We start from the raw sequence: 21853 nt of genomic DNA, 5'->3' as shown, positions 1-21853 counted from the left end.
TGCAGAGACCCCATTTCCAAATAAGGTCCATTCACAGCTGCTGGGGATCGGGACGTGGGCATGTCTTTTTTTTTTTTTTTTTTTTTTTTTTTTTTTTTTTGAGACGGAGTTTCACTCTGTTGCCCAGGCTGGAGTGCAGTGGCACGATCTTGGCTCACTGCAACCTCTGCCTCCCAGGTTCAAGCAATTCTCCTGCCTCAGCCTCCCGAGTAGCTGGATTACAGGCGTGTACCACCATGCCCAGGTAATTTATGTATTTTTAGTAGAGACAGGGTTTCACCACGTTGGCCAGGCTGGTCTCGAACTCCTGACCTCAGGTGATTCATCCACCTCGGCTTCCCAAAGTGCTGGGATTCCAGGCATGAGTCACCATGCCCAGCCAAAACACATCTCTTCAGTGTCAAGGAAGGCCTACTTTGATTTCTTGCCTTTCTAAAAGCTTGGTGTTCCCACCCTGAGAGCTGAACCCTGGCCGCCTGGGATCCCAACTGCTAGACCATGAGGCAGGCCTCAGGTGCATCTTCTGGGGGCCACTGTCCAGCCTCCCACAGGGCCTCCTTGTCCAAAGCGAGGGTGAGGCCCACGCTCTCCACCCAGCCTCCTTCCCCGACCTGCAGCCCTCACCTGGGGCCTCTGCCTCCGGAGGCTGGGAGAGGAGAGTGGGGAGCAAAGGCATCGGCCTGTGTCCTTTAGAACCAATTGTGATGTCACAGTGCAGGGTGGAATGCGGGGGCCGGCCGGGCCCACACTCACTGCCCAGGGAGAGCTGCTGGCTGCTGGTGGAGGGATGTCCAGGCCGCTCAGGAGCCGCGCCCCTCTCCGGCCAGGCCCAGAGAGCACGGGGGCCCCCACAGGAGCCAGAGGGGAGGCCGCCAGGGCAGTTGTGAGGGGGCCTGTGGGGGAACCTGTGAGACAGCCTGTGAAGAGACTCACTAGGGCTTCTGTGCGGGGGCCCAGGAATGTGCCCCAGGTGGAACCCACAGGGCATCTGGGAAGAGACCCACGAAGGCGGTGCAGGGGCCGGGAAGAGGCCCCGGAGGGGCCCTCACGGGGAGCTGCGGTAGGGAGCCTGACGCAGGCCCGTGCAGCCCCCAGGGTGCGGAGTCCTAGAGAGGGCGGCCGTGGAGGCGGGTGCGCGGCCGTGGAGGCGGGAGGGCGGCCGTGGAGGTGGGTGCGTGGCCGTGGGCGCGGGAGGGCGGCGGTGGAGGTGTGTGCGCGGCGGTGGAGGTGGGTGCGTGGCCGTGGGAGCGGGAGGGCGGCCGTGGAGGTGGGTGCGCGGCCATGGGGGCGGGAGGGCGGCGGTGGAGGTGGGTGCGCGGCCGTGCGGGCGGGTGCGCGGCCGTGGGGGCGGGAGGGCGGCCGTGGAGATGGATGCGCGGCCGTGGGGGGGCGGGAGGGCGGCCGTGGGGGCGGGAGGGCGGCCGTGGAGGTGGGTACGCGGCCGTGGGGGGCGGGAGGGCGGCCGTGGAGGTGGATGCACGGCCGTGGGGGGCGGGAGGGCGGCCGTGGGGGCGGGAGGGCGGCCGTGGAGGTGGGTGCGCGGCCGTGGGGACGGGAGGGCGGGCGTGGAGGTAGGTGCGCGGCCGTGGGGGCGGGAGGGCGGCCGTGGAGGTGGGTGCGCGGCCGTGGAGGTGGGTGCGCGGCCATGGGGGCGGGAGGGCGGCGGTGGAGGTGTGTGCGCGGCGGTGGAGGTGGGTGCGTGGCTGTGGGAGCGGGAGGGAGGCCGTGGAGGTGGGTGCGCGGCGGTGGAGGTGGGTGCGTGGCCGTGGGAGCGGGAGGGCGGCCGTGGAGGCAGGAGGGCGGCCGTGGAGGTGGGTGCGCGGCCGTGCGGGCGGCAGGGCGGCCGTGGAGGTGGATGCACGGCCGTGGGGGGCGGGAGAGCGGCCGTGGGGGGCGGGAGGGCGGCCGTGGAGGTGGATGCACGGCTGTGGGGGGGCGGGAGGGCGGCGTGGGGACGGGAGGGCGGCCGTGGAGGTGGATGCACGGCCGTGGGGACGGGAGGGCGGCCGTGGGGGCGGAAGGGTGGCCCTGGAGGTGGGTGCGCAGCTCGCGGGACTCTGCTTGTCTGGGCTACCCGTCTCGCTGACTGCAAAGGTGGCCAGCTTCCTTCAGAAGCGTTTCTACTGTTTTTGTTTTTTGTTTTTTGTTTGTTTGTTTTTGAGATGGAGTCTTGCTCTGTTGCCCACACTGGGCTCAGCCTCCCAAGTAGCTGGGATTATAGGTGCGAAGCACCACACTCAGCTAATTTTTTTTTTTTTGAGACGGAGTCTTGCTCTGTCACCCAGGCTGGAGTACGGTGGCACAATCTCAGCTCACTGCAACCTCCGCCTCCTGGGTTCAAGCGATTCTCCTGCCTCAGCCTCCTGAGTAGCTGGGATTATAGGCGCGCGCCACCACACCTGACTAATTTTTGTATTTTTAGTAGAGACGGGGTTTTCACCATGTTTGTCAGGCTGGTCCAGAACTTCTGACCTCATGATCCACCTGTCTTAGCCTCCCAAAGTGCTGGGATTACAGGCTTGAGCCACTGTGCCCGGCCTAATTTTTGTATTTTTAATAGAGATGGGGTTTCACCATATTGGCTAGGCTGGTCTCGAACTCCTGACCTCGTGATCTGCCCACCTCAGCCTCCCAAAGTGCTGGGATTACAAGCGTGAGCCACTGCGCCCAACCTCTGCGGTTTTTATAAACCAGTCCCATAGTGATAAAGTGACATGGTTTCTGTCCCGGAGCGGGGGGAGCTGGGAAGAGGAGGAAGGGGCTGTTTCCTTCCTGAGAGCCATGTGAGCTTCAGTTGGTGCCTCTGCCCTGGCGTGACCCCGCCCTGTGTTGGGACAGCTGCCCCGTGGCTCCCTGCCTTGTGGCCCGGGCATCCCATCACTGTCAGGGCCGGGTCTGCTGCCCCCCTGTGATTTGGGCCCTGAGATGGGAACATCAGCAATTCCCTTTCTTTGTTTTGTTTTTTGTTTGTTTGTTTGTTTTGAGATGGAGTCTTGCTTTGTCGCCCAGGCTGGAGTGCAGTGGCGCAATCTCAGCTCACTGCAACCTCCACCTCCCGGGTTCAAGTGATTCTCTTACCTCAGCCTCTCGAGTAGCTGGGATTACAGGCACCCGCTACCACACCTGGCTAAGTTTTGTATTTTTAGTAGAAACGGGGTTTTCTCCATGTTGACCAGGCTGGTCTCAAACTCCTGACCTCAGGTGACCTGCCCGCCTCGGCCTCCCAAAGTGCTGGGATTATAGGCATGAGCCACCATGCCTGGCCCGCTTTCTTCAATAATAGCTTTTATGAGAGAGTCACTTTTTTTTTTTTGAGACGCAGTCTCGCTTTGTTGCCCAGGTTGGAGTGCAGTGGTGCGATCTTGGCTCACTGCAACCTCCCAAGTTCAAGCGATTCTCTTGTCTCAGCCTCCCGAGTAGCTGGGACTACAGGCGCCCGCCACCACGCCTGGCTATTTTAAGTCTACCTTTTAAAAGGTTACAGTTCAGCATTGGCAGGATCTCCACAGAGTTGTGCAACCACCACCTCTAATTCTAGAACATTCCATCACCCAAAAAGAACCCCCTCCCCATCAGCAGTCCCCAGCCCTGGCCCCCACGCATCCCCCTCCCTGTCTCTGGATGGGCCTGTCCTGGACATTTCAGGAGATTTCATGGAAATGGGATCACACGCTGTGTGGCCTTTTGTGTCTGGCGTGTCTCACTGAGTGTGACGTCCTCAAGGTGCATCCATGCCGTGGTGGTGTCAGAGCCTCGCTCCTTTTCGTGGCTGAGTCACGTTCTAGCGCGTGGACGGCCCCTGGGTCGCCTCTCACCTGCACGTGTATCGGTTTGTAACTCGTGCACAAGGAACAAGGAATTGCCTGGAGGTTCCTCTTGGCACATTTTTGAGCCCTCCCTTGGGCCTGGTGCTTGGGGCCCAGGCGGGACCGGAGGGTCATGAAGCCTCGGTCCGCAGGAGGTGCGGGAGACGCGGCGGCGGCACGAGCGGCGCCTGGTGGAGGTGGACAGCAGCCGGCAGCACGAGTACGACTTCAAGATGGCACAGGCGCTGGAGGAGCTGCGGAGCCAGCACGACGAGCAAGTGCGGCTCTACAAGCTGGAGCTGGAGCAGACCTACCAGGCCAAGGTGTGGCCGGCGCGCGGGTGGGCGGGGCGGCCGGCGGGACCCCCGCCCCGCGCCGGCGCTCACCCTCCCATCTCCCCGCAGCTGGACAGCGCCAAGCTGAGCTCTGACCAGAACGACAAGGCGGCCAGTGCAGCTCGCGAGGAGCTGAAGGAGGCCCGCATGCGCCTGGAGTCCCTCAGCTACCAGCTCTCCGGCCTCCAGAAGCAGGTGACGAGCACAGCGCCACCGCCCGCCGTCCCCCTGGCCCGACCTCTGGGCCCTGACCCGGATGTGCGGGGCACGGGGCTCTGGCCTCTTGGCATTGGATGCAGCCCTCGGGGCGCCCAGCGATGCCCCTTCCCTCCCCTCCCGTGCGCCCCATGCCCAGGCCTGGTCTCTGCCCCAGTCTGCGATGAGGGCCCGTCTCCCGCAGTCCCAGGATCACCTGGGCCTTGTGACCCACGGGCTGCCCTGACCTTCGCCGCCCGCCCCCTCCGCAGGCCAGTGCCGCTGAAGATCGCATCCGGGAGCTGGAGGAGGCCATGGCCGGGGAGCGGGACAAGTTCCGAAAGATGCTGGACGCCAAGGAGCAGGAGATGACGGAGATGCGGGACGTGATGCAGCAGCAGCTGGCCGAGTACCAGGAGCTGCTGGACGTGAAGCTGGCCCTGGACATGGAGATCAACGCCTACCGGAAGCTCCTGGAGGGCGAGGAGGAGAGGTGCGGCAGGCCAGGAGGCTTGGGAGCAGGGAGCGAGGAGGAGGGGCGGGGCAGGAGGAGAGGCGGGACCGGGCTGCGGGGAGTGCTGGGCGGGGTGGAGGTGGGGCCGGGCCGCGGCTGCCACTCTGCGTGCCCTGGGCTGTCTGGGGCTCCCACTACCAGTCCCACCCTCCTTGCCTTCCCCACAGGCTGAAGCTGTCCCCCAGTCCATCCTCGCGCGTCACCGTCTCACGAGCCACCTCGAGCAGCAGCGGCAGCATGTCAGCCACCGGGCGCCTGGGCCGCAGTAAGCGGAAGCGGCTGGAGGTGGAGGAGCCCTTGGGCAGCGGCCCAAGCGTCCTGGGCACGGGCACGGGTGGCAGCGGTGGCTTCCACCTGGCCCAGCAGGCCTCGGCCTCGGGCAGCGTCAGCATCGAGGAGATCGACCTGGAGGGCAAGTTCGTGCAGCTCAAGAACAACTCGGACAAGGTGACTGGAATGACCGGGGCATGGGGGTAACGGGGTGACCTAGCTGGGGGGGGTGACCAGGGTCGGAGTGACCAGGGTCAGGGTGACGGGGCCACCAGCCAGGGCGATTGGGGCGGCGTCACAGTCCTGGCGGCTGAGGGTCAGGTGTGTGCCGTGTCTTCCAGGATCAGTCTCTGGGGAACTGGAGAATCAAGAGGCAGGTCTTGGAGGGGGAGGAGATCGCCTACAAGTTCACGCCCAAGTACGTCCTGCGCGCTGGCCAGATGGTTACGGTAGGTGGTGGGGTAGGAGGGCGAGGGTGGCCACGGATGGGGTGTGAGGTGGGGTCAGGGGACTGGAGGCGCAGGACTTGGCAGGGGTGGGTGGGGATGGTGGTGGCACCAGGCACCGTCTCAGAGCAGCTGCCGCGGTCATAGAACCTCCATGTGCTGGTGTCACCCCACTGGGCCTCCCTGGAGCCTGAGCGGTGTGCCCTGGTTCTGAGTCCAGGCTGTTGGGGCTGGCAGGCGTCCCCGTGAAGTGTTAACAGTCAGGCGCATGGGCCATGGAGCCTGGTGGGTGTCAGATCCCAGTTCAGCCCCTGCTTGCCAAGAGCCCTTGGCCTCTGTGAACCCTTGTCTCCTCTTGTGTATCCTGGGGACCATCACCCTGGATAAGCCTGCATCGGGCTGGAAGGACTGAACGCCCAGGGCATTGAAGGGGGCTGTGTGGTAGGAGCCAGTGGCTGGCCCACATCCCTGGAACCAGAGGTGACCCTGATGGGGCCATTGTTCTTGGGTCCTCAGGTGTGGGCAGCTGGTGCGGGGGTGGCCCACAGCCCCCCCTCGACGCTGGTGTGGAAGAGCCAGAGCAGCTGGGGCACGGGCGAGAGCTTCCGCACCGTCCTGGTTAACGCAGACGGCGAGGTGGGTGTGTGGCTTGGGGGGTGCTCGGTTGGAGTCGTGGGCAGGGTCTGGGGACCCTCAGGGCCACCACAGCAGCTCTGGGCCTGATCCCGGGACGCGCTGCTGTGTCCTGTCCCACACAGGAAGTGGCCATGAGGACCGTGAAGCAGTCCTCGGTGGTGCGTGAGAATGAGAATGGGGAGGAAGAGGAGGAGGAAGCCGAGTTCGGCGAGGAGGATCTTTTCCACCAACAGGTAGGCCCCTGTGCCCACTTGCGGCTGGCGGGCAGCCTCTGGGGCAGAGTGAGCTCGTGCACACACACACATGTGTGCTGGCCGCATCCCCGGCGGGAGCTCCATCTGGCTGCCGTGGCTCAGGGTGAAGCCAGCCTTGGCTGTTACGGGCATGGCAGGGACCTGTTCTTGCCTCCTGGGTCATGCCCATCGTGTGGATTTGCAACATCACAGACCTCAGGGTAGCTGGCCAGGGGGTCCCCTGAGAGGTGGGTGTTGAACAGCTCCCCATATGCTCTCTGGTCAACCAGGCTTCCTCAGTCGAAGACACAGGTCCCTTCAGTACTGGCTTCTGGGGAGAAGATGAGTACAGAAACCACAGCTGCATTAAATGCGTGCATCGCAAGTTCCTGTGATTGTTTTGGAACCCAAAACAGAACGTGTAGCTCACAGGCGGGCTCATGGGGAAATGGAAGTGGAATGGAAGGCTCTAGAAATAGACACTGTTGTCGCTCAGCCCCTCCCTGGTGGGGAGGTGGGGGCAGCCATCTACCTGCCGGCCGCCTCCAGGCTGGCCCTGATCGTGGCCGTCCTTCCTTCCTTCCTTCCTGCAGGGGGATCCGAGGACCACCTCGAGAGGCTGCTACGTGATGTGAACCCACACTCCTCATCCACTCACCTTTCTTTACCCAGAGCCACTGAAAACTATTTTTATATCATTGGCTTTCTTTAGTTCTTGATACATTTCTAGAGAATTTCTAAGCGAACTGCCAGAACGTGTGGGTGGGTCTCCCCCAGCCCTCCCTCCCGGCGGGTCTCCTCCAGCCTCACTTCGCTGCCACTTCAGCGCTGCCCTGGAGACTTTTCAATCCCACCCCACTCCCCATCTCACCATTTGGTCAAATTGGAAGCCCAGGGCCAGGACCCCAAGGTTTAGAAGATGCTCGGGCTTGGAGGGAGGAGGGCCGGCGAGGCTAGAGAGGGGACAGGAGACGGCCCTGATGCGGACGGAGCGCGGAAACTGCGTAGGAATTCAATGGTGATGGGTTTTTTTAAGGCTTTCTACAAAACCAAATTCAGAATCCAGGTGTCGACCTGGTGGGGCCGGGGGCCAAGCCTGCATTCTGGCTGCCCAGCTTCGGACAGCGGGAATTCCTCAGGCAGCCACGCAGCAGGTGTGGACCAGCATGGGGATGCGTGGCCCCCAGGGCGGGTTTTCACTCCGCTGCCTGGGCTTCCAGATTCCCGCTCTGGCAGCGCACTGGCCGGGTTTCTCAGACCGTAGACTTTATTTGGGGGAGTTTTCCCTCAGTTCAGTTCCTGACTGTGCAGGGCCAACAGGGCAGGGGAGGGGAAGACCCGGGGAAGGAAGAATGAGGACAGTCCCGTCGTAAGACCTGTCACAACGATAAGCAGGGAGGAGAGATGTGGAGGGGACACATCTGATTGCCTCTGAGGCAGAGGCTGTGAGTTTCAGAACAGCTGTCTGCAGGGAACACCACCATGCTGACCCTCTGGAGGAGAGCGCTGTGGAGCCCCTCCCGTGTTCCAGCTCCGTCTGCCCTGCGCCTATATATACACATGCGTCTATCCATACTGCAGCTTTTATCTGTGATTTCCTCGCTGAAACCATGTTTCTCAGACAGGCCAAGGCCACCTGACTCCTATCACGACGCACCCAAGCCCCTCAGTCCAGCTTCCCAACGCCTGGTACCCCCCTTTGGCAATAGCTCACCGTTTACACCCTCCCTCATAGATACACAGAAGTTATTTTTTTAATGGATATTTATTTTTTTACATTGGTCAGTACGCAGGTCAGGAGCTCACGCCAGGGCCTTGAGGACAGGCTGACCCTCCTCCCCGGGGTGGGGCGGGGCTGGGGCACCCTCCGACGGCAGAGCCTCCTTCAGAAAGTGCAGCTCAAGTCTTAAAGACACCAAAACTGAGCCATGGGCACGCGCTGTCTCCGGGCCACGGCGTTCACTGCAGGGCGGGGGCGGCACCGTTCCCCTGTGACTGTGCACCCCGCCTCCCTGGGGACCTGCCTGTGGGAGGAAGGAATGGGGGGCCCCAGCCCCAGGTCGGGAAGGAGCCAGCGGCCGGACAAAGCAGAAACACCCACTGCTCCATGCAGCCCCCGCTCGCTGTCCTTGCTCTCAGAAGTCCCTGTCCCATGTAGATAGAGGGGGGCGCATCTTACCAAAGCATTTTCTCCTGGAGGCTACGCCGCTGGAAGTGGGAATGCTGGCGACAGACTCCTTTTCCCCACCTTTGTGGCAGGAATCACCCGGACCCGACTGGCTGAGCTTCGTGCCAGCGAGGGTTCTGGGGGTGGGTCTTGGTGATCTTGTCCTGTGGGGAGTCTGCAGTGGTCTCAGCCACATCCTATGTATTTTGGCCCTGGAGGAGCAAAGCTGTATCCTGGAGTTGGTCTGTGATTTGCCGACAGCCTTGAAGGCTGGGCTCAGGGACAAAGTCTCCCCCAAAATCCGCAGGTCCTGATGTCCAGACGCTGCCCAGTCCTGTCCTGAACACAGCACGCCCCAGGCCCACAGAACCCCCCACCCTATATTTGCCTTGGGTGGAGCTGGGGGTGGTCCTAGGACTGCGGGTGCCCTTAGCTGAAGGGGGTGGGGAGAAGCGTGGACTGGGCAGCCTGTGGGTGATTGGAGGTTTATTGAGAATTGAATCTTTGGAAACACTAAGAAAATCAAATTTTTAACAGTTATTTATGGCCTGGGAAACAATTTGCATTTGTCCCCAAATACGCTTAGCTGTGTGCCGCTTAGAACGATGCAAAACCATCCCTCTGTGTAAGCCCATGCCGTGTGACTCGAAGCCTAGCGCCCTCCCTGCGAAGCATCAGACGCCACCCAGCCCTGGGGGGAGGCCCACGGCTGCTGGACCAACGCGGGTTCTGGGGTGCACAGCGCCAGGTTAAGGCTGAAGCCTGCCCCGCTGAGCCCAGGAGCTGGGAGGCCTGCGGGCTGACCCAGAATCCGATCATGCACCTGTCCTCATGCCAGCGGCTTTGGCTGGTGTTGGTCTGAGGCCTGCACGCGGCAGTTCTTTGTTAAAGATCCGAGGGACTCAGTCCTGGGGCGTCGCCGCCTGCAGCCTCTTCCAAGCCCTGCGCCCAGCGAGCGTCACAGCACAACCTGCAAACGGAGCTGGGCTGCAGCCGGGGCTGGCATGGACTTTCATTTCAGAGATTCGGTTTTTAAGAAGATGCATGCCAAATGTGTTCTTTTTTTTTTTTTTTCCAATGATTTGTAATATACATTTTATGACTGGAAACTTTTTTGTACAACACTCCAATAAACATTTTGATTTTAGGTTCTGCCTCTGAGTTTATTCCTGCCCGGGGAAGCTCGAGCCGGGGCCTCTGTCCCTAATGAAGCGGATGTCTAAGACCCCTCCACCCCCAAGGAAAAAGGTCACTGGCGAGTGTAGCGAGTGTAAACAGGACCCAGGCGATGCATGGGACCCTGCCCGTTTTTTTCTAGTGAGCCTCCGACGCTGTTGCGCAAGCGGACTCTTCGTCACGTGACGCGACCGGGCTCCGCCCCGACGGCAGCACGCTATATAGACGCGCCGGGTGCCTCGTGCGCATGCGCGGCAGGCCCCTCGGGCCGAGCTGGAGGCAGAGCGTGAGTACAAAGTGATCGGCCTCGGCCGCACTCAATAACTCTCCTACTCCCCGGGCCAAGTCAGGGCCGCACTCTTCCCGCGGAGTCGCAACCACGGGTAGCTCGTGTAGGTAACGGCAGGTCCAGGCCTCCGCATGAGCGGAGGGCCTCCCCGCGCGATCTGGAATGGCCCGGGCGCGCGCGGTCTTGTGGGAGTTGTAGTCCTCCGTCCCCGCCTGCGCGGACTCCGTTTCCCGTGGTGCCCCGGGAGGCCCGCTTCCGGCGCAGCTACGGGTCGGCGCACGCGGCCTCGGTCCGGTTGACTTTGCGGAGCCATGGAGGGCGGCTTCGGCTCCGATTTCGGGGGCTCCGGCAGCGGGAAGCTGGACCCAGGGCTCATAATGGAGCAGGTGAAAGTGCAGATCGCCGTGGCCAACGCGCAGGAGCTGCTGCAGGTGCGGGGCTAGCCGGGGACGGGCGCTGGGGGCGACAGGGCCACCCCTGGGGACGGACGTCGCGGCTAAAGCCTCGCGTGTCTCCACAGAGGATGACGGACAAGTGTTTCCGGAAGTGTATAGGGAAACCTGGGGGCTCCCTGGACAACTCCGAGCAGGTGAGACCCGCGGAGGTTCGGGACAAGGGTCGCGAGGGTCTAGATTCGAGGGGGGAGGCGTCTGCGCGTGCGCAGACTAACGGGGAGGCGCGACGGAGCGGCCGCCCCACGTGCGTAGTCTGCAGCCCGGGCGGCCTGGAGCCGGGTTGAGGGCAGTCCCCGGGGCCGCGAGGTCCCGAGCTGAGCCATGTGCCCCTCCGCTCCCGCAGAAGTGCATCGCCATGTGCATGGATCGCTACATGGACGCCTGGAACACCGTGTCCCGCGCCTACAACTCTCGGCTGCAGCGGGAACGAGCCAACATGTGACTGGCGAGCGCGGGCCACCCCACCCCGTCCATTTCCATAAACGTGCTTTGAGAGGCGGGGTCCGCATGTACGTACTGCCTGCCCGGGGCTTAGGAGGGTGGCACCGGTGCTGGGACAGACGGGACTGTGTCCTCGCCACCCCCCGCCCTGCCCCCTGCCAGCCAGTGCAGCTTGGATCTCGGGGGTGTGGGGCCCTGTGCCTTCCCAAAGTGCTGGCAGCCCAGTGGCACCTCCTTCAGGCCTTTGGGGTCTTCCCCTAGTGTGCCCAGGTCAGCCTCATATTCTGGGCGGACAGCTTGTCTGGACTTTGGAGTTCGGGGTGGTCAGACCCCACGGGAGCTGTCACCTCCTGCGGATGGGCAAATAAATTGGTGGAGGACGGAGAGAAACCTTTTTATTTCCCTCCTGAGGGGTCTCTGGGAAGAGATGACGCGTGTCCCTGGAACCCCAGCTCGGAGGGTCTCAGCCTCCCCTGGGTTGGGAGAAGTCCATCTTTTCCCTTAGTGCCACCGGGCTGCTGAGTCACGAGGAATGTGTTGCTGCCGCCACCCCTGCCTCAAAGGCTAAGGGGGATAGCCCTCCCGTTGTCAGGGCTTGCTTTGACCCCGCTGCGTCCCACCCCGGGTCCTGGTGGAGCGCCAGGCAGGTGGTCCTCGCTGTGACACTGAGGTGCTGAGCCAGTGAGCTAGGGTGGAGGGGCTGTGTTTATTGGAACAAAGGGTGCTACCAAAGTGCATCCCCATGACCCACAACCCCCCACACCCGTCCTTGGGTAGGGTACGGTGGGGTGGGGTGTTGGGTGGCGTGCTGCTCCCGTTGCTTTCACCTAGAGTCCCGGCCTGGGCAATCACGTGGTGGTCACTCCTGGATGTGCTGCCCTATCCAGCCTCTCACAGCTGCCACCCGGGTATAGACACCTGGGAAGTGGGGCCGGCCACAGCCATAGCCCCAGCTGGTGACCCCAATTAGCACCCACCGTCCAGAAGGCTCCCTGCAGGCCAGGGGTCCCCCAGCGTCACCCTGTTGGGGAGAGAAGAAAGGGGGTTCAGAGGCCGGTACCTCTCCTACAGCGGCCCTTGGGTCATTGGCCTCTGTAGGAGTGACCCTAGTGAGTGACTTCCCCTGGGAGCCGCATTTTCACTATCTGGAAAATGGGCTCAATACAAAGGTGGCAGACATTTATGGACACCCGCCACGTGGTCCCAGAGTGGAACGGGGCCTCCCACTGCAGCCTCTGCCTGCTCTGCCGCCGAGGCCCAGTGGTGGGATGCGGTGGGTTGCCCAATAAACGGTTGTGGAGTGGAAATTTCTCCAGAGCCAAAAAGGCCCCCTGTTTGATCCGCTGGAGAAGTCTGCACCGGAGGGTGGCGCCCGGATGGTGGGCTTCGTGGCAGCGGGAACTCGCCCTCCCCGGCGGCTGGGCGGGACCTGGTCCCCTGGTCGCCTGGGCCGGGGCGGGGCTCACCGAGCAGCTGTCCACGCCACCCTGCGGGAAGCCGGCACACAGCATGCGGCTGCTGATCTGCACCGGGTAGAAGCGGCGGCAGGTCTGCTCGCTGAGGAGGCGCACGGCCGCTTTCTGCAGCTGCCGCGCCATGGAGCCTGCGGACGAGCGAGAGGGGGCGAGTGGGGACCGCGTCCGGTCGCCCCCCTGAGCCCCGCACCGCCGCGGCCCCGGGCGCACCTACCTCCTTCGCGCACCGAGCCCCAGCCGGTGATGACGCAGCGCGCGCCGTCTGGGGGTCGCGGCGCGGGCTCGGGCAGGCAGATGGGACGCACCAGGCGGCTGCGGCGCACCGGCCCCACCAGCTCCAGCAGCGCCACGTCGTAGTCGAGCGTGTAGAGATTGTAGAACGGGTGCTTGTAGATGCGCGCCACGCGCTTTAGCTGCCCCTCCGCGCCGCTCAGGAACGGCGTGCCTAGGAAGGCCGCCCACTGCTTGGGGTCCCCGTAGCTGCGGGGCGCGCGAGGACAGGCGTCGGCTCGAGCCCCCACGCCCCCGGCCCCTGGCCCCCGCCCCTGCGGTGTCCCCCAGCGGCCAGCTGGGACCCTGGGCAGGGTTCTTGGCCTCTTGGTCTCTGGCTGCTGGTCTGGGAATGGGCTCAGTCTCCCCCGCCAGGCACCGAGGCGGCACCAGAACTGCAGCCATCGCCACCTAATATTGGCGCTCTGAAAGGGGGGTCTAGTGGCCGTGAGGGTCCCGCCCCCCCCACCTGCCCTCCCCTTCTGACCTCCAGCCCCGCAGGGCCCAGAGCTGGATGTCTCCTCTGGAAGATCGGACCCCTCGCCTGCCAGGGCTTGGGCCCTGGGGGAGGGCAGCTTTCTACTGGGTGGGCTTTGAGGGGCTGGAGCCAAGTCCCAGGGGCAAGGGCTGGGGAAAGAAGTGACCCCAATGTCTCCGTGGGCTTGGCCTGGAGCTGGGAGGGGGGCCGCAGTCCCCGGGTTAGGTGGGGACCGCGGGGTAGGACTCGGCCTTCACAGCCCCAGCCCCGTGTGGTCAGGCTAGGGGGTGGCTGGTCAGGGGAGGGCTGCAGGGAGCGGGGATGGGGGTGGGAGGAGTGGCCTGGGGCAGTGGGACCCGGGGTTGGGGAGGGCACTCCTGGCACAGGAGGGGGTCACGGTGCGTTTTCGGGCAACAGTTCGGTTCCGGGTGAGCTACAGACACGTGTAGGGGCATTTGGAGCGTTTGGGACTCACACGTCGAAGCAGTGCGCCGCCGACAACAGCCACCTCTCTGCCACCAGCACGGCCCCGCAGCGGTGTTCCCGGCGCCGCAGCCACAGGCTCACCTGCCACGGCCACTCCCCACGGCCCGCTGCGCTGCCGCCCACAATCCTGGTGAGTGCGGCCGGCGCCAGGCCGCAGTCTGCAGGGGAGCCAGGTGCGTGGGCAGGCGGACCCAGGGTGCCTCCTCCACGAAGGCCCCCCTGGGTGCCGCCTCTCCGGGAATCCCCGTGGGAGCCCCAGGGAGTAGGATGCGAGGGAGGACCTGCCCCAGGAAAACTCGGCAGGAAAGGACACTGGGCCTGCTGCTTGGTCTTTGGGCTTTTCTCAAATAACATTGGAAATGCATTTGTTTCCTGTGACTTCACTTTTGGGACCATACCTTTCCCCTGCCGGAGGCCCCTCTCATGGCAGCCTCCCACATCTCCATCTTCCAGGAATTCCCTCCCACTCCAAGGCCTTTGCACACACCAGGGCCCTGCCCCAGAGGCCCCAGCCCTGCCTTGGTGCCCTCTGCCTGGATCCCTGATTGCCTCCAAGCCCTCCCCAGACGGTGCCAAGTGCAAAGGCCTTCCTCAGAACACAGCTGTGGAAAGAACACGTGGGTTGTTTCCAGGGGGGCTTCAGGGACCCTGTTACCACCCATGGAGGGGGTCCCGTACCCACCTGCTGTCTCCAGAGGGGCGCTTTCCTCCTCAGGGGCGAGCTCCCCTCCCCGCCCTCTATCACCACCCACAGCTGGTTTCCTGGCTTCCCCACCACCCCCCACCCCGTCCAACCCAGGCCAGCTACCGAGCAGCTACCGAGGCCAGCAAAGGGGAGTGCCAGTTCCCCACCAGCCTGGGCACCATCTGGCCCTGACCTAAGACCAAGCGGCCTTGGGAGAATCTGACAGCAGCCGCAGCCCCTGTCCTTGGGAACACCAGCTACCTCCACACAGAACCCGCCTGTACTTCAAGGGGGGCCTTCTCCACCTCTTTTGGGCCCAAAGAGATCCCAGGCCATAGCTATTGAAAAAGTCAACATCAGCTGAGACTGAGAAAGTGAGAGCCCCCAGGCTGCGGGGACAGATTCACATGAGGGCAGCTGCCAAGTTAGCAAGAATCACGCACCCAAGGACATGGCGCAGCTGTGAACCATCAAAGCCCCGCTTTCATTTTTTTTTTTTTTTTTTAAATTTTTTTAGAGACAGGCTGTGTCACCCAGGCTGGAGTATAATGGCATGATCTCGGCTCACTGCAGCCTCTGCTTCCTGAGCTCAAATGATTCTCCTGTCTCAGCCTCCCCAGTAGCTGGAACCACAGGCATGCACCATCACGCCTGGCTTATTATTATTATTATTATTATTATCATTATTATTATCGAGATGGAGTCTCTGTTGCCCAGGCTGAAGTGCAATAGCACAGTCTCGGCTCAATGCAACGTCTGCCTCCTGGGTTCAAGCGATTCTCCTGCCTCAGCCTCCCGAGTAGCGTGGATTACAGGCACCTGCCACCATGCCTGGCTTTTTTTATTTATTTATTTTTTTTGTAGAGATGGGGTTTCACCATGTTGGCCAGGCTGGTCTGGAACTCCTGACGTCAGGCAATCCACCCGCCTTGGCCTCCCAAAGTGCTGAGATTACAGGCATGAGCCACCACGCCCAGCCAGAGAAGACGTTATGTCTTTTTTTTTTTTTTGAGACAGAGTTTTGCTCTGTTGCCCAGGCTGGAGTGTAGTGGCGCGAACTTGGCTCACTGCAAGCTCTGCCTCCCGGGTTCACGCCATTCTCCTGCCTCAGCCTCCCGAGTAGCTGGGACTACAGGCATCCGCCACCATGCCCGGCTACTTTTTTCTATTTTTTTTTAGTAGAGACGAGGTTTCACCGTGTTCGCCAGGATGGTCTCGATCTCCTGACCTCGTGATCCGCCTGCCTCAGCCTCCCAAAGTGGAGGACGTTATGTCTTGTTAGGCAGCCTGGGCTGATTAACATGGGCCCCTCCACTCCCAGGGGTCCCTCCATCTCCCCCGGTACCTGGTGGCTGGGAGTGCGTGGTGGCCTCCGGGGTGTCTAGAAACGGCGTCTGTCCCCTAGCGGTGGTGCTCACGGCAGATAAGGTTGAGTTGGCAGGTTGGCCCGTCACCCTGCTGGCAGCCCCAGGGGTGGGTCTGCTGGGTGTGGCCCCCAGGACTGTGAGGCCAGCCGTCGTCCTGGGGCTGGTGGTGGCCAGCATCCTTGTGGTCGAGGGGGGACACACGGGTAGGGGCTGGGAGGACATGATCTCCAGGATCCAGCCCTTTAGCCTGGTGATGCGCGTGTACACGCCTGGCTTCTTAACCTGAGCGCAGCCAATACCCCAGCTCACGATCCCTGCCAGATAAAACACGCCAGGGGCCTCCTCGCAGGCCAGGGGGCCCCCAGAGTCACCCTAGAAAGGAAGAAAAGAGCACTGGTTGGTCCTCCAGGGACCCTCTCTTCCCAGCACTGCCATAGCCTCCTGCGTTCCTACAGTGGGTGGGAGCCATCGAGGGCGGGGGCAAAGGGCACAGCGCGGATCTGGAGACCTGACTGCAGCCCCGTGCCTGGCTGTGTGACCTGGAGTGAGTCAATTCTCTCTGAGTTTCCATCATTCTTGCTTTTGTTTTGGGGCGGCAAAACAATGCAGAAAAACTCTAAAAATATTAACAATAAGGCCAGGCGCAGTGGCTCACACCTGTAATCCCAGCACTTTGGGAGGCGGAGGCAGGTGGATCACGAGGTCAGGAGATCGAGACCATCCTGGCTAACACAGTGAAACTCTGTCTCTACTAAAAATACAAAAATTAGCCGGGCATGGTGGCAGGCGCCTGTAGTCCCAGCTACTCGGGAGGCCGAGGCAGGAGAATGGCGTGAACCCGGGAGGCGGAACTTGCAGTGAGCTGAGATCGCACCACTACACTCCAGCCTGGGCGACAGAGCGAGACTCCCTCTCAAAAAAATAATAATAATAATAACAACAATAACAGCCACCAATAGTCCCACCACCTAGAAGTAGCCCCTGACCACTAGCTGCCAGGCTTATTTCTTTTCTTGAGACGGAGTCTCACTCTTGTTGCCCAGGCTGGAGTGCAGCGGCGCAATCTCGGCTCACTGCAACCTCCACCTCCTGGGTTCAAGTGATTCTCCTGCCTCAGCCTCCCGAGTAGCTGGAACTACAGGCATAAGCCACCATGCCCGGCTAATTTTTGTATTTTTAGTAGAGACGGGGTTTCACCATGTTGGCCAGGCTGGTCTCCAACTCCCGACCTCAGGTGATCCACCCGCCTTGGCCTCCCAAAGTGCTGGGATTACAGATGTGAGCCACCGCGCCTGGCCTCAACATTCTTTTCAAGATAAAAAGCTAACTATTATGAATTGCCCATTTATATAGACAGTAAATAGTATAATAATAGATATTATCCATATCTATTATTCTATTTTTATTGTCAGATATAAAGAACAAATATAATGAATATATAGGAAGAAAAGACTATGCAAGACACTGATCTCACAACACTCCTAGAAGACAGGCATTGCTATGCTTCCCACTTTACATATGAGGATCAGAGGCCCAGAGAGGTTGAGGCACTTGCCTGGGGTCACACAGTAGTTGAAGCGGGATTTGAACTCGAGTCTGGTTCAAGAACTTGGGCTGGGTAGGTTCCCACTGCAGGTTATTTACCACCTTCCTTGTAACTACTGTGTGTGAATGGGCATTTACACTGTCATTGATATTTTGTATTGATTAGTAATAATGGCATCTAACTTTGAGAGTTACTATTCAAATCTGATGCCTTTTTTTTTTTTTTTTTTTGGATGTGGAGTCTCGCTCTGTTGCCCGGGCTGGAGTGCAGTGACGTGATCTCGGCTCACTGTGACCTCCGCCTCCTGGGCTCAAGCAATTCTCTCTGCCTGAGCCTCCCGAGTAGCTAGAATTACAGGCGCCCGCCACCATGCCTGGCTAATTTTTGTATTTTTTTAGTAGAGACAGGGTTTCGCCACATTGGCCAGGCCAGTCTTGAACTGCCTACCTCAGGTGATCTGCTTGCCTCGGCCTCCCAAAGTGCTGGGATTACGGGCATGAGCCACCGTGCCCGCCCTTCTTTGTTTTTTGAGATAGGGTCTTGCTGTGTCGCCCAGGATGGAGTGCAGCAGTGTGATCACAGTTTACTGCAGCCTAGACACCTGGCCTCAAGAGACCCTCCCACTTCAGCTGCCCAAGGAGCTGGGACCACAAGCACCTGCCACTCTGCCTGACACATTTTTTTTTTTAATTTTTGTAGAGACGGGGTCTCACTATGTTGTCCAGACTGGTCTTGCAATCCTAACCTCAACTGATCCTACCTCTGCCTCCTGAAGCACTGGGATTACAGGCATGAGCCGCTGCACCCGGCCTGAAAATTAACCTGTCCTTGCGTGCACGGTTGAGCCCTTCAGAAATCTGGGCACGGTGGCTGTGGCCGGGCGCAGTGGCTGTGGCCGGGCATGGTAGCCCAGGCCTGCCATCCCAGCAGTTTGGGAGGCCGAGGCGGACGGATCACCTGAGGTCAGGAGTTCGAGACCAGCCTGGCCAACGTGGTGAAACCACGTCTCTACGAAAAATACAAAAATTAGCTGGACGTGGAGGCACATGCCTGTAGTCCCAGCTACTCCAGAGGCTGAGGCAGGAGAATCACTTGAACCCAGGAGGCAGAGGTTGCAGTGAGCCAAGATCACGCCGCTACACTCCAGCCTGGGCGACAGAGCAAGACTCCATCTCAAAAAAAAAAAAAAAAAAAAGGAAAAAGAAATCTAGGCTGGGTACAGTGGCTCACACCTGTAATCCCAGCACTTTGGGAGGCCCAGGTGGGTGGATCATGACGTCGGGAGATTGAGACCATCCTGGCCAACATAGTGAAACCCCATCTTTACTAAAAATATAAAAATTAGCTGGGCATGGTGGCACGTGCCTATAATCCCAGCTACTCGGGAGGCTGAGGCAGGAGAGTCGCTTGAACCCGGGAGGCGAAGGTTGCAGTGAGCCGAGATCGCGCCACTGCACTCCAGCCTGGGTGACAGAGCCAGACTCCGTCAGAAAGAAAGAAAGAAAGACAGAGAGAGAGAGAGAAGGAAAGGGACGGAAGGAAAGGGAGGGAGGGGAGGGAAGGGAGGGAGGGAAGGAAAGGGAGGGAGGGGGGAAGGAAGGAATGGAGGGAGGGAGGGAAAGGGAGGGGGGGAAGGAAAGGGAAGGAGGGAGGGAAGGAAAAAGAGGGAAGGAAGGAGGGAAGGAAAAAGAGGGAAGGAGGGAGGGAAGGGAAGGAGGAGGGGGAAGGAGGGAGGGAAGGGAAGGGGGGGGAAGGAGGGGGGAAGGAGGGGGGGAAGGAGGGGAAGGGAAGGAGGGGAAGGGAAGGGAAGGAGGGAAGGGAAGGAGGGAGGGAAGGAAAGGGAGGGAAGGACGGAGGGAAGGAAAGAAAGGAAAGAAATCTAGGTCTGCACACACAGAACTGCTAGGTGAACGGCTGTGGGCATTTCTTGGAAATACTGCCAGGTTTCCCCCTTCGAATGCTTACCTGGCAGGAGTCGACTTTGCCTTCCAGGAAGCCCGCGCAGATCATGCGGTCTGTGAGGGAGAAGTTGTAGAGCACGCTACAGGTTTTCTGGTCTATGATGCCCACGGACGCCTTCTGCAGGAGCTCGGGCTTGGTGGCTACCAGGGAAAGAGCCAGAAAGGCCACTTGCAGAGTGATCACCAGAGCAGCTCCAGTTCAGCTCCGATAACAGCCCCGAGATGCAGCATCCCCACCCCACAGACAAAGAAACCAGGGCTCACAGAGTTGCAGGAATCGCACAACGCCAGAGTGAGGAGATGGGCCTCAGATTCCTCACTCAGAGTGCAAGAGTCTCCCCGCTGTCCCCACGGGGCTGCCGCCCTAGCACCTGGGTAATGTGTAGGAGGCCATTCTGAGGTGAAGGGAAGCAGTAACTGTTGGGGTGGGAGGGGTCTCGGGATAGACTAGCACAAGCAAGCACCAGTGAGCATTTGCTTTTTCTTTTTTTTGAAACAGGGTCTCGCTCTGTCACCCAGGCTGGAGTGCAGTGGCACAATATCGGCTCACTGCAGCCTCCGCCTCCCAGATTCAAGCAATTCTTCTGCCTCAGCCTCCCGAGTAGCTGGGATTACAGGCATGCACCACCACACCAGGCTAATTTTTGTATTTTTAGTAGAGATGGGGTTTCACCATGTTGGCCAGGCTGGTCTCAAACTCCTGACCTCAAATGATCCACCCACCTGGGCCTCCCAAAGTGCTGGGATGACAGGTGTGAGCCACTGCATGTGGCCGCCAGCAAACATTTTCTATAAATGGTCAGAGAATTAAATATTTTCAGCTTTAAGGGCCAGTCTCCGTCACAAGCATTTAATTCTGCTGCTATTGCAGGAAAGCAGCCATAGACAATATGTTGATGTGTGAACATGGCCCCTGTTCCAATAAAACTTTATTTATACAAACAGGCAATGGCCAGATTTTGCCCCCAAATGGAATGGGGAGGTGAGTGGTGTGTGGGCAGTGGGATCAAAGACAAAGGGATCAGCCACAGAGGTCCCTGTGCAGTGGAACTGGTTTAGGATCCAGGTAAGAGATGCCCATCCTGACCCTCCCCAGGCCAGGCCCTGGAGAATAAATCCACCGTTCCCCTCGACGGGGCAGGGCTCACCATTTCCTTCTTGCGTATTTCCCCATCCGGAGATCATGCACTTCCGGCCCACAGGGAACTTCTGGATGGCCAGGGGCAGGCAGACAGGCTGGATGTATTTGTTGAAGGCCAGGGGGCTGGCCAGCTCCAGGACAGCCAGGTCGAAGTCCAGGATGCCAGGGTTGTAGAGTGGGTGCAGCACCACCCGCCGCAGCCCGATCTTCACTGGGCTTCCGCCCAGGCCCAGGAGGGATGCAGTGCCCAGGTGGGCCCGAACCTGCTCCACCTTCGTGCTATGGAGACAGGGCCCTCAGACATGCCCGCCCTCCAGCACATGCCCGCCTCCTTGGGGAGGGACGGGGCTGATGCACACCCCCAGGAAGCCACACAGGGCTGCTTGGGCCCCAGGACCATCCTCTGACCCTCGGCTCCAGGGACGAGGACCAGGGGAAGAGGCGCTGCTGGGCTCCTCCTGAAAAGGATCCCAAGCTGGGGGACCTTGGGCAAGTCAGGGGACCTTCATGCTTCATTTTCTACACCTGTGCCAGTGCCCCCCCAACCCCCTACAGCTTTATGAGTCTCTTTTTTGTTGAGACAGGGTCTCGCTCTGTTGCCCCAGATGGAGTGCAGTGGCACCATCAGGCTCACTGCAGCCTCGACCTCCTGGGCTCAAGCAATTCTCCTGCCTCACCTGAGTAGCTGGGATCACAGATGCGGGCAACCATGCCTGGGAATCTCCAAGATAAACGCTGCCTGGGTAGCAAGCAATGGGCAAGGAACCCTCCTCCCCTCCCCTGGTTAGGCCCTGTTTGTCCTTAGAAGCCTTGGCACCGGCTCCCTCCTGTCTCTCAGCTGCCCTCGGGAGAGGAAGGGCTGCTCCCCAGGGGGTCCATGCAGCAGCCCCAGCAGGATGGTTCTGACAGGGAGGGGCTGGTGAGGAGGGGAAGCTGGGCAGCCTTCCTGGAGGAGGCAGGCCTTACTGGTTGAAGCAGTGGGCGGCAGACAGCAGCCAGCGGTCCCCCACCACTGTTGCTCCGCAGAAGTGCCGGGACCCTTCCTTCAGGCTGACCTGCCAGGGCACCTCCCCTGAGGCAGCTCCGAACCCGCCCACGACCCGGGTGGGCTTCTCCATTGCAGGCCTGGCCCCACATTCTGGAAGGGGGACACAAGACCAGGTCTGGGGATCTTGGCCTGCTCGGGTGGGAGCATCCGGTGGGGTGGTCCCAGGACACCGGTTGCAGCCAGGCCCTGAAGGTGCCGCAATCCCTCCCGTGCCACACATGAAGCCGTGGAGGCTTCGAGGTGTCCGTAGTTTGCCCAAGGTCTTGCAGCAAGTTTGTGGCCTAGCTCGGGGGCAGAAGTTAAGAAAGCAACACACAGCGGCCCAGTCAGCCCCAGGACCCCCGGCAACAGACCCCACCACAGACCCGCAGCCCACAAAGCCAGGTTTATGGGCTCCTTGCAAAGACGGGGCTGCACTCCAGGAGACCCATGG

The 21853-nt window shown here is 60.8% G+C and overlaps 3 protein-coding genes across 5 annotated transcripts in view; 2 read left to right on the top strand and 1 right to left on the bottom strand.

The window, feature by feature from the left end:
• The window catches only part of LMNB2 (lamin B2), a 29287-nt gene extending 19538 nt beyond the window's left edge, over positions 1 to 9749 (top strand). Inside the window, exons 1-9 of one of the 3 annotated variants that reach the window (XM_054539286.2) lie at positions 710 to 1060; positions 3959 to 4129; positions 4211 to 4336; positions 4609 to 4829; positions 5018 to 5297; positions 5462 to 5569; positions 6083 to 6202; positions 6325 to 6435; positions 7029 to 9749. In XM_054539286.2, coding sequence (XP_054395261.2) covers positions 725 to 1060; positions 3959 to 4129; positions 4211 to 4336; positions 4609 to 4829; positions 5018 to 5297; positions 5462 to 5569; positions 6083 to 6202; positions 6325 to 6435; positions 7029 to 7070 — 1515 coding nt within the window. In that variant the 5' untranslated portion in view covers positions 710 to 724 and the 3' untranslated portion in view covers positions 7071 to 9749. Of the gene's footprint in view, positions 1 to 709; positions 1061 to 3958; positions 4130 to 4210; positions 4337 to 4608; positions 4830 to 5017; positions 5298 to 5461; positions 5570 to 6082; positions 6203 to 6324; positions 6436 to 6725 lie in introns of those variants that run through there. The other 2 variants (XM_024236743.3, XM_063719263.1) reach the window with 2 other exon arrangements.
• A 4-nt stretch (positions 9750 to 9753) lies between these two features.
• On the top strand, positions 9754 to 11353 carry TIMM13 (translocase of inner mitochondrial membrane 13). Its single transcript, XM_002828416.6, has 3 exons — positions 9754 to 10498; positions 10588 to 10656; positions 10866 to 11353. The coding sequence occupies exons 1-3, from the start codon at positions 10379 to 10381 to the stop codon at positions 10962 to 10964; spliced, it is 288 nt and encodes a 95-aa protein (XP_002828462.1). The 5' UTR covers positions 9754 to 10378; the 3' UTR covers positions 10965 to 11353.
• Positions 11354 to 11739: 386 nt separating this feature from the next.
• Positions 11740 to 21853, bottom strand: part of TMPRSS9 (transmembrane serine protease 9) — a 36533-nt gene continuing 26419 nt past the window's right edge. The window contains exons 11-18 of the mRNA XM_054539287.2: positions 21339 to 21510; positions 20380 to 20651; positions 19236 to 19372; positions 15703 to 16096; positions 13662 to 13830; positions 12653 to 12918; positions 12430 to 12566; positions 11740 to 11984 (exon numbers count right to left, since the gene is read on the bottom strand). Coding sequence (XP_054395262.2) covers positions 11823 to 11984; positions 12430 to 12566; positions 12653 to 12918; positions 13662 to 13830; positions 15703 to 16096; positions 19236 to 19372; positions 20380 to 20651; positions 21339 to 21510 — 1709 coding nt within the window. The 3' untranslated portion in view covers positions 11740 to 11822. The remainder of the gene's footprint in view (positions 11985 to 12429; positions 12567 to 12652; positions 12919 to 13661; positions 13831 to 15702; positions 16097 to 19235; positions 19373 to 20379; positions 20652 to 21338; positions 21511 to 21853) is intronic.

This window comes from Pongo abelii, chromosome 20 (assembly GCF_028885655.2).
Source record: "Pongo abelii isolate AG06213 chromosome 20, NHGRI_mPonAbe1-v2.0_pri, whole genome shotgun sequence".
NCBI classification, from domain to species: Eukaryota; Metazoa; Chordata; class Mammalia; order Primates; family Hominidae; genus Pongo; species Pongo abelii.
This window is presented reverse-complemented; position numbering and strand designations above follow the sequence as displayed.

Bases quoted from the DNA above. Each gene is read 5' to 3' on its own strand.
- TIMM13 (XM_002828416.6), top strand. From the start codon at position 10,379: ATGGAGGGCGGCTTCGGCTCCGATTTCGGGGGCTCCGGCAGCGGGAAG. The intron at 10,499-10,587 runs GTGCGGGGCTAG...GTGTCTCCACAG, and splicing joins ACGCGCAGGAGCTGCTGCAG to AGGATGACGGACAAGTGTTT. The intron at 10,657-10,865 runs GTGAGACCCGCG...CCGCTCCCGCAG, and splicing joins CCCTGGACAACTCCGAGCAG to AAGTGCATCGCCATGTGCAT.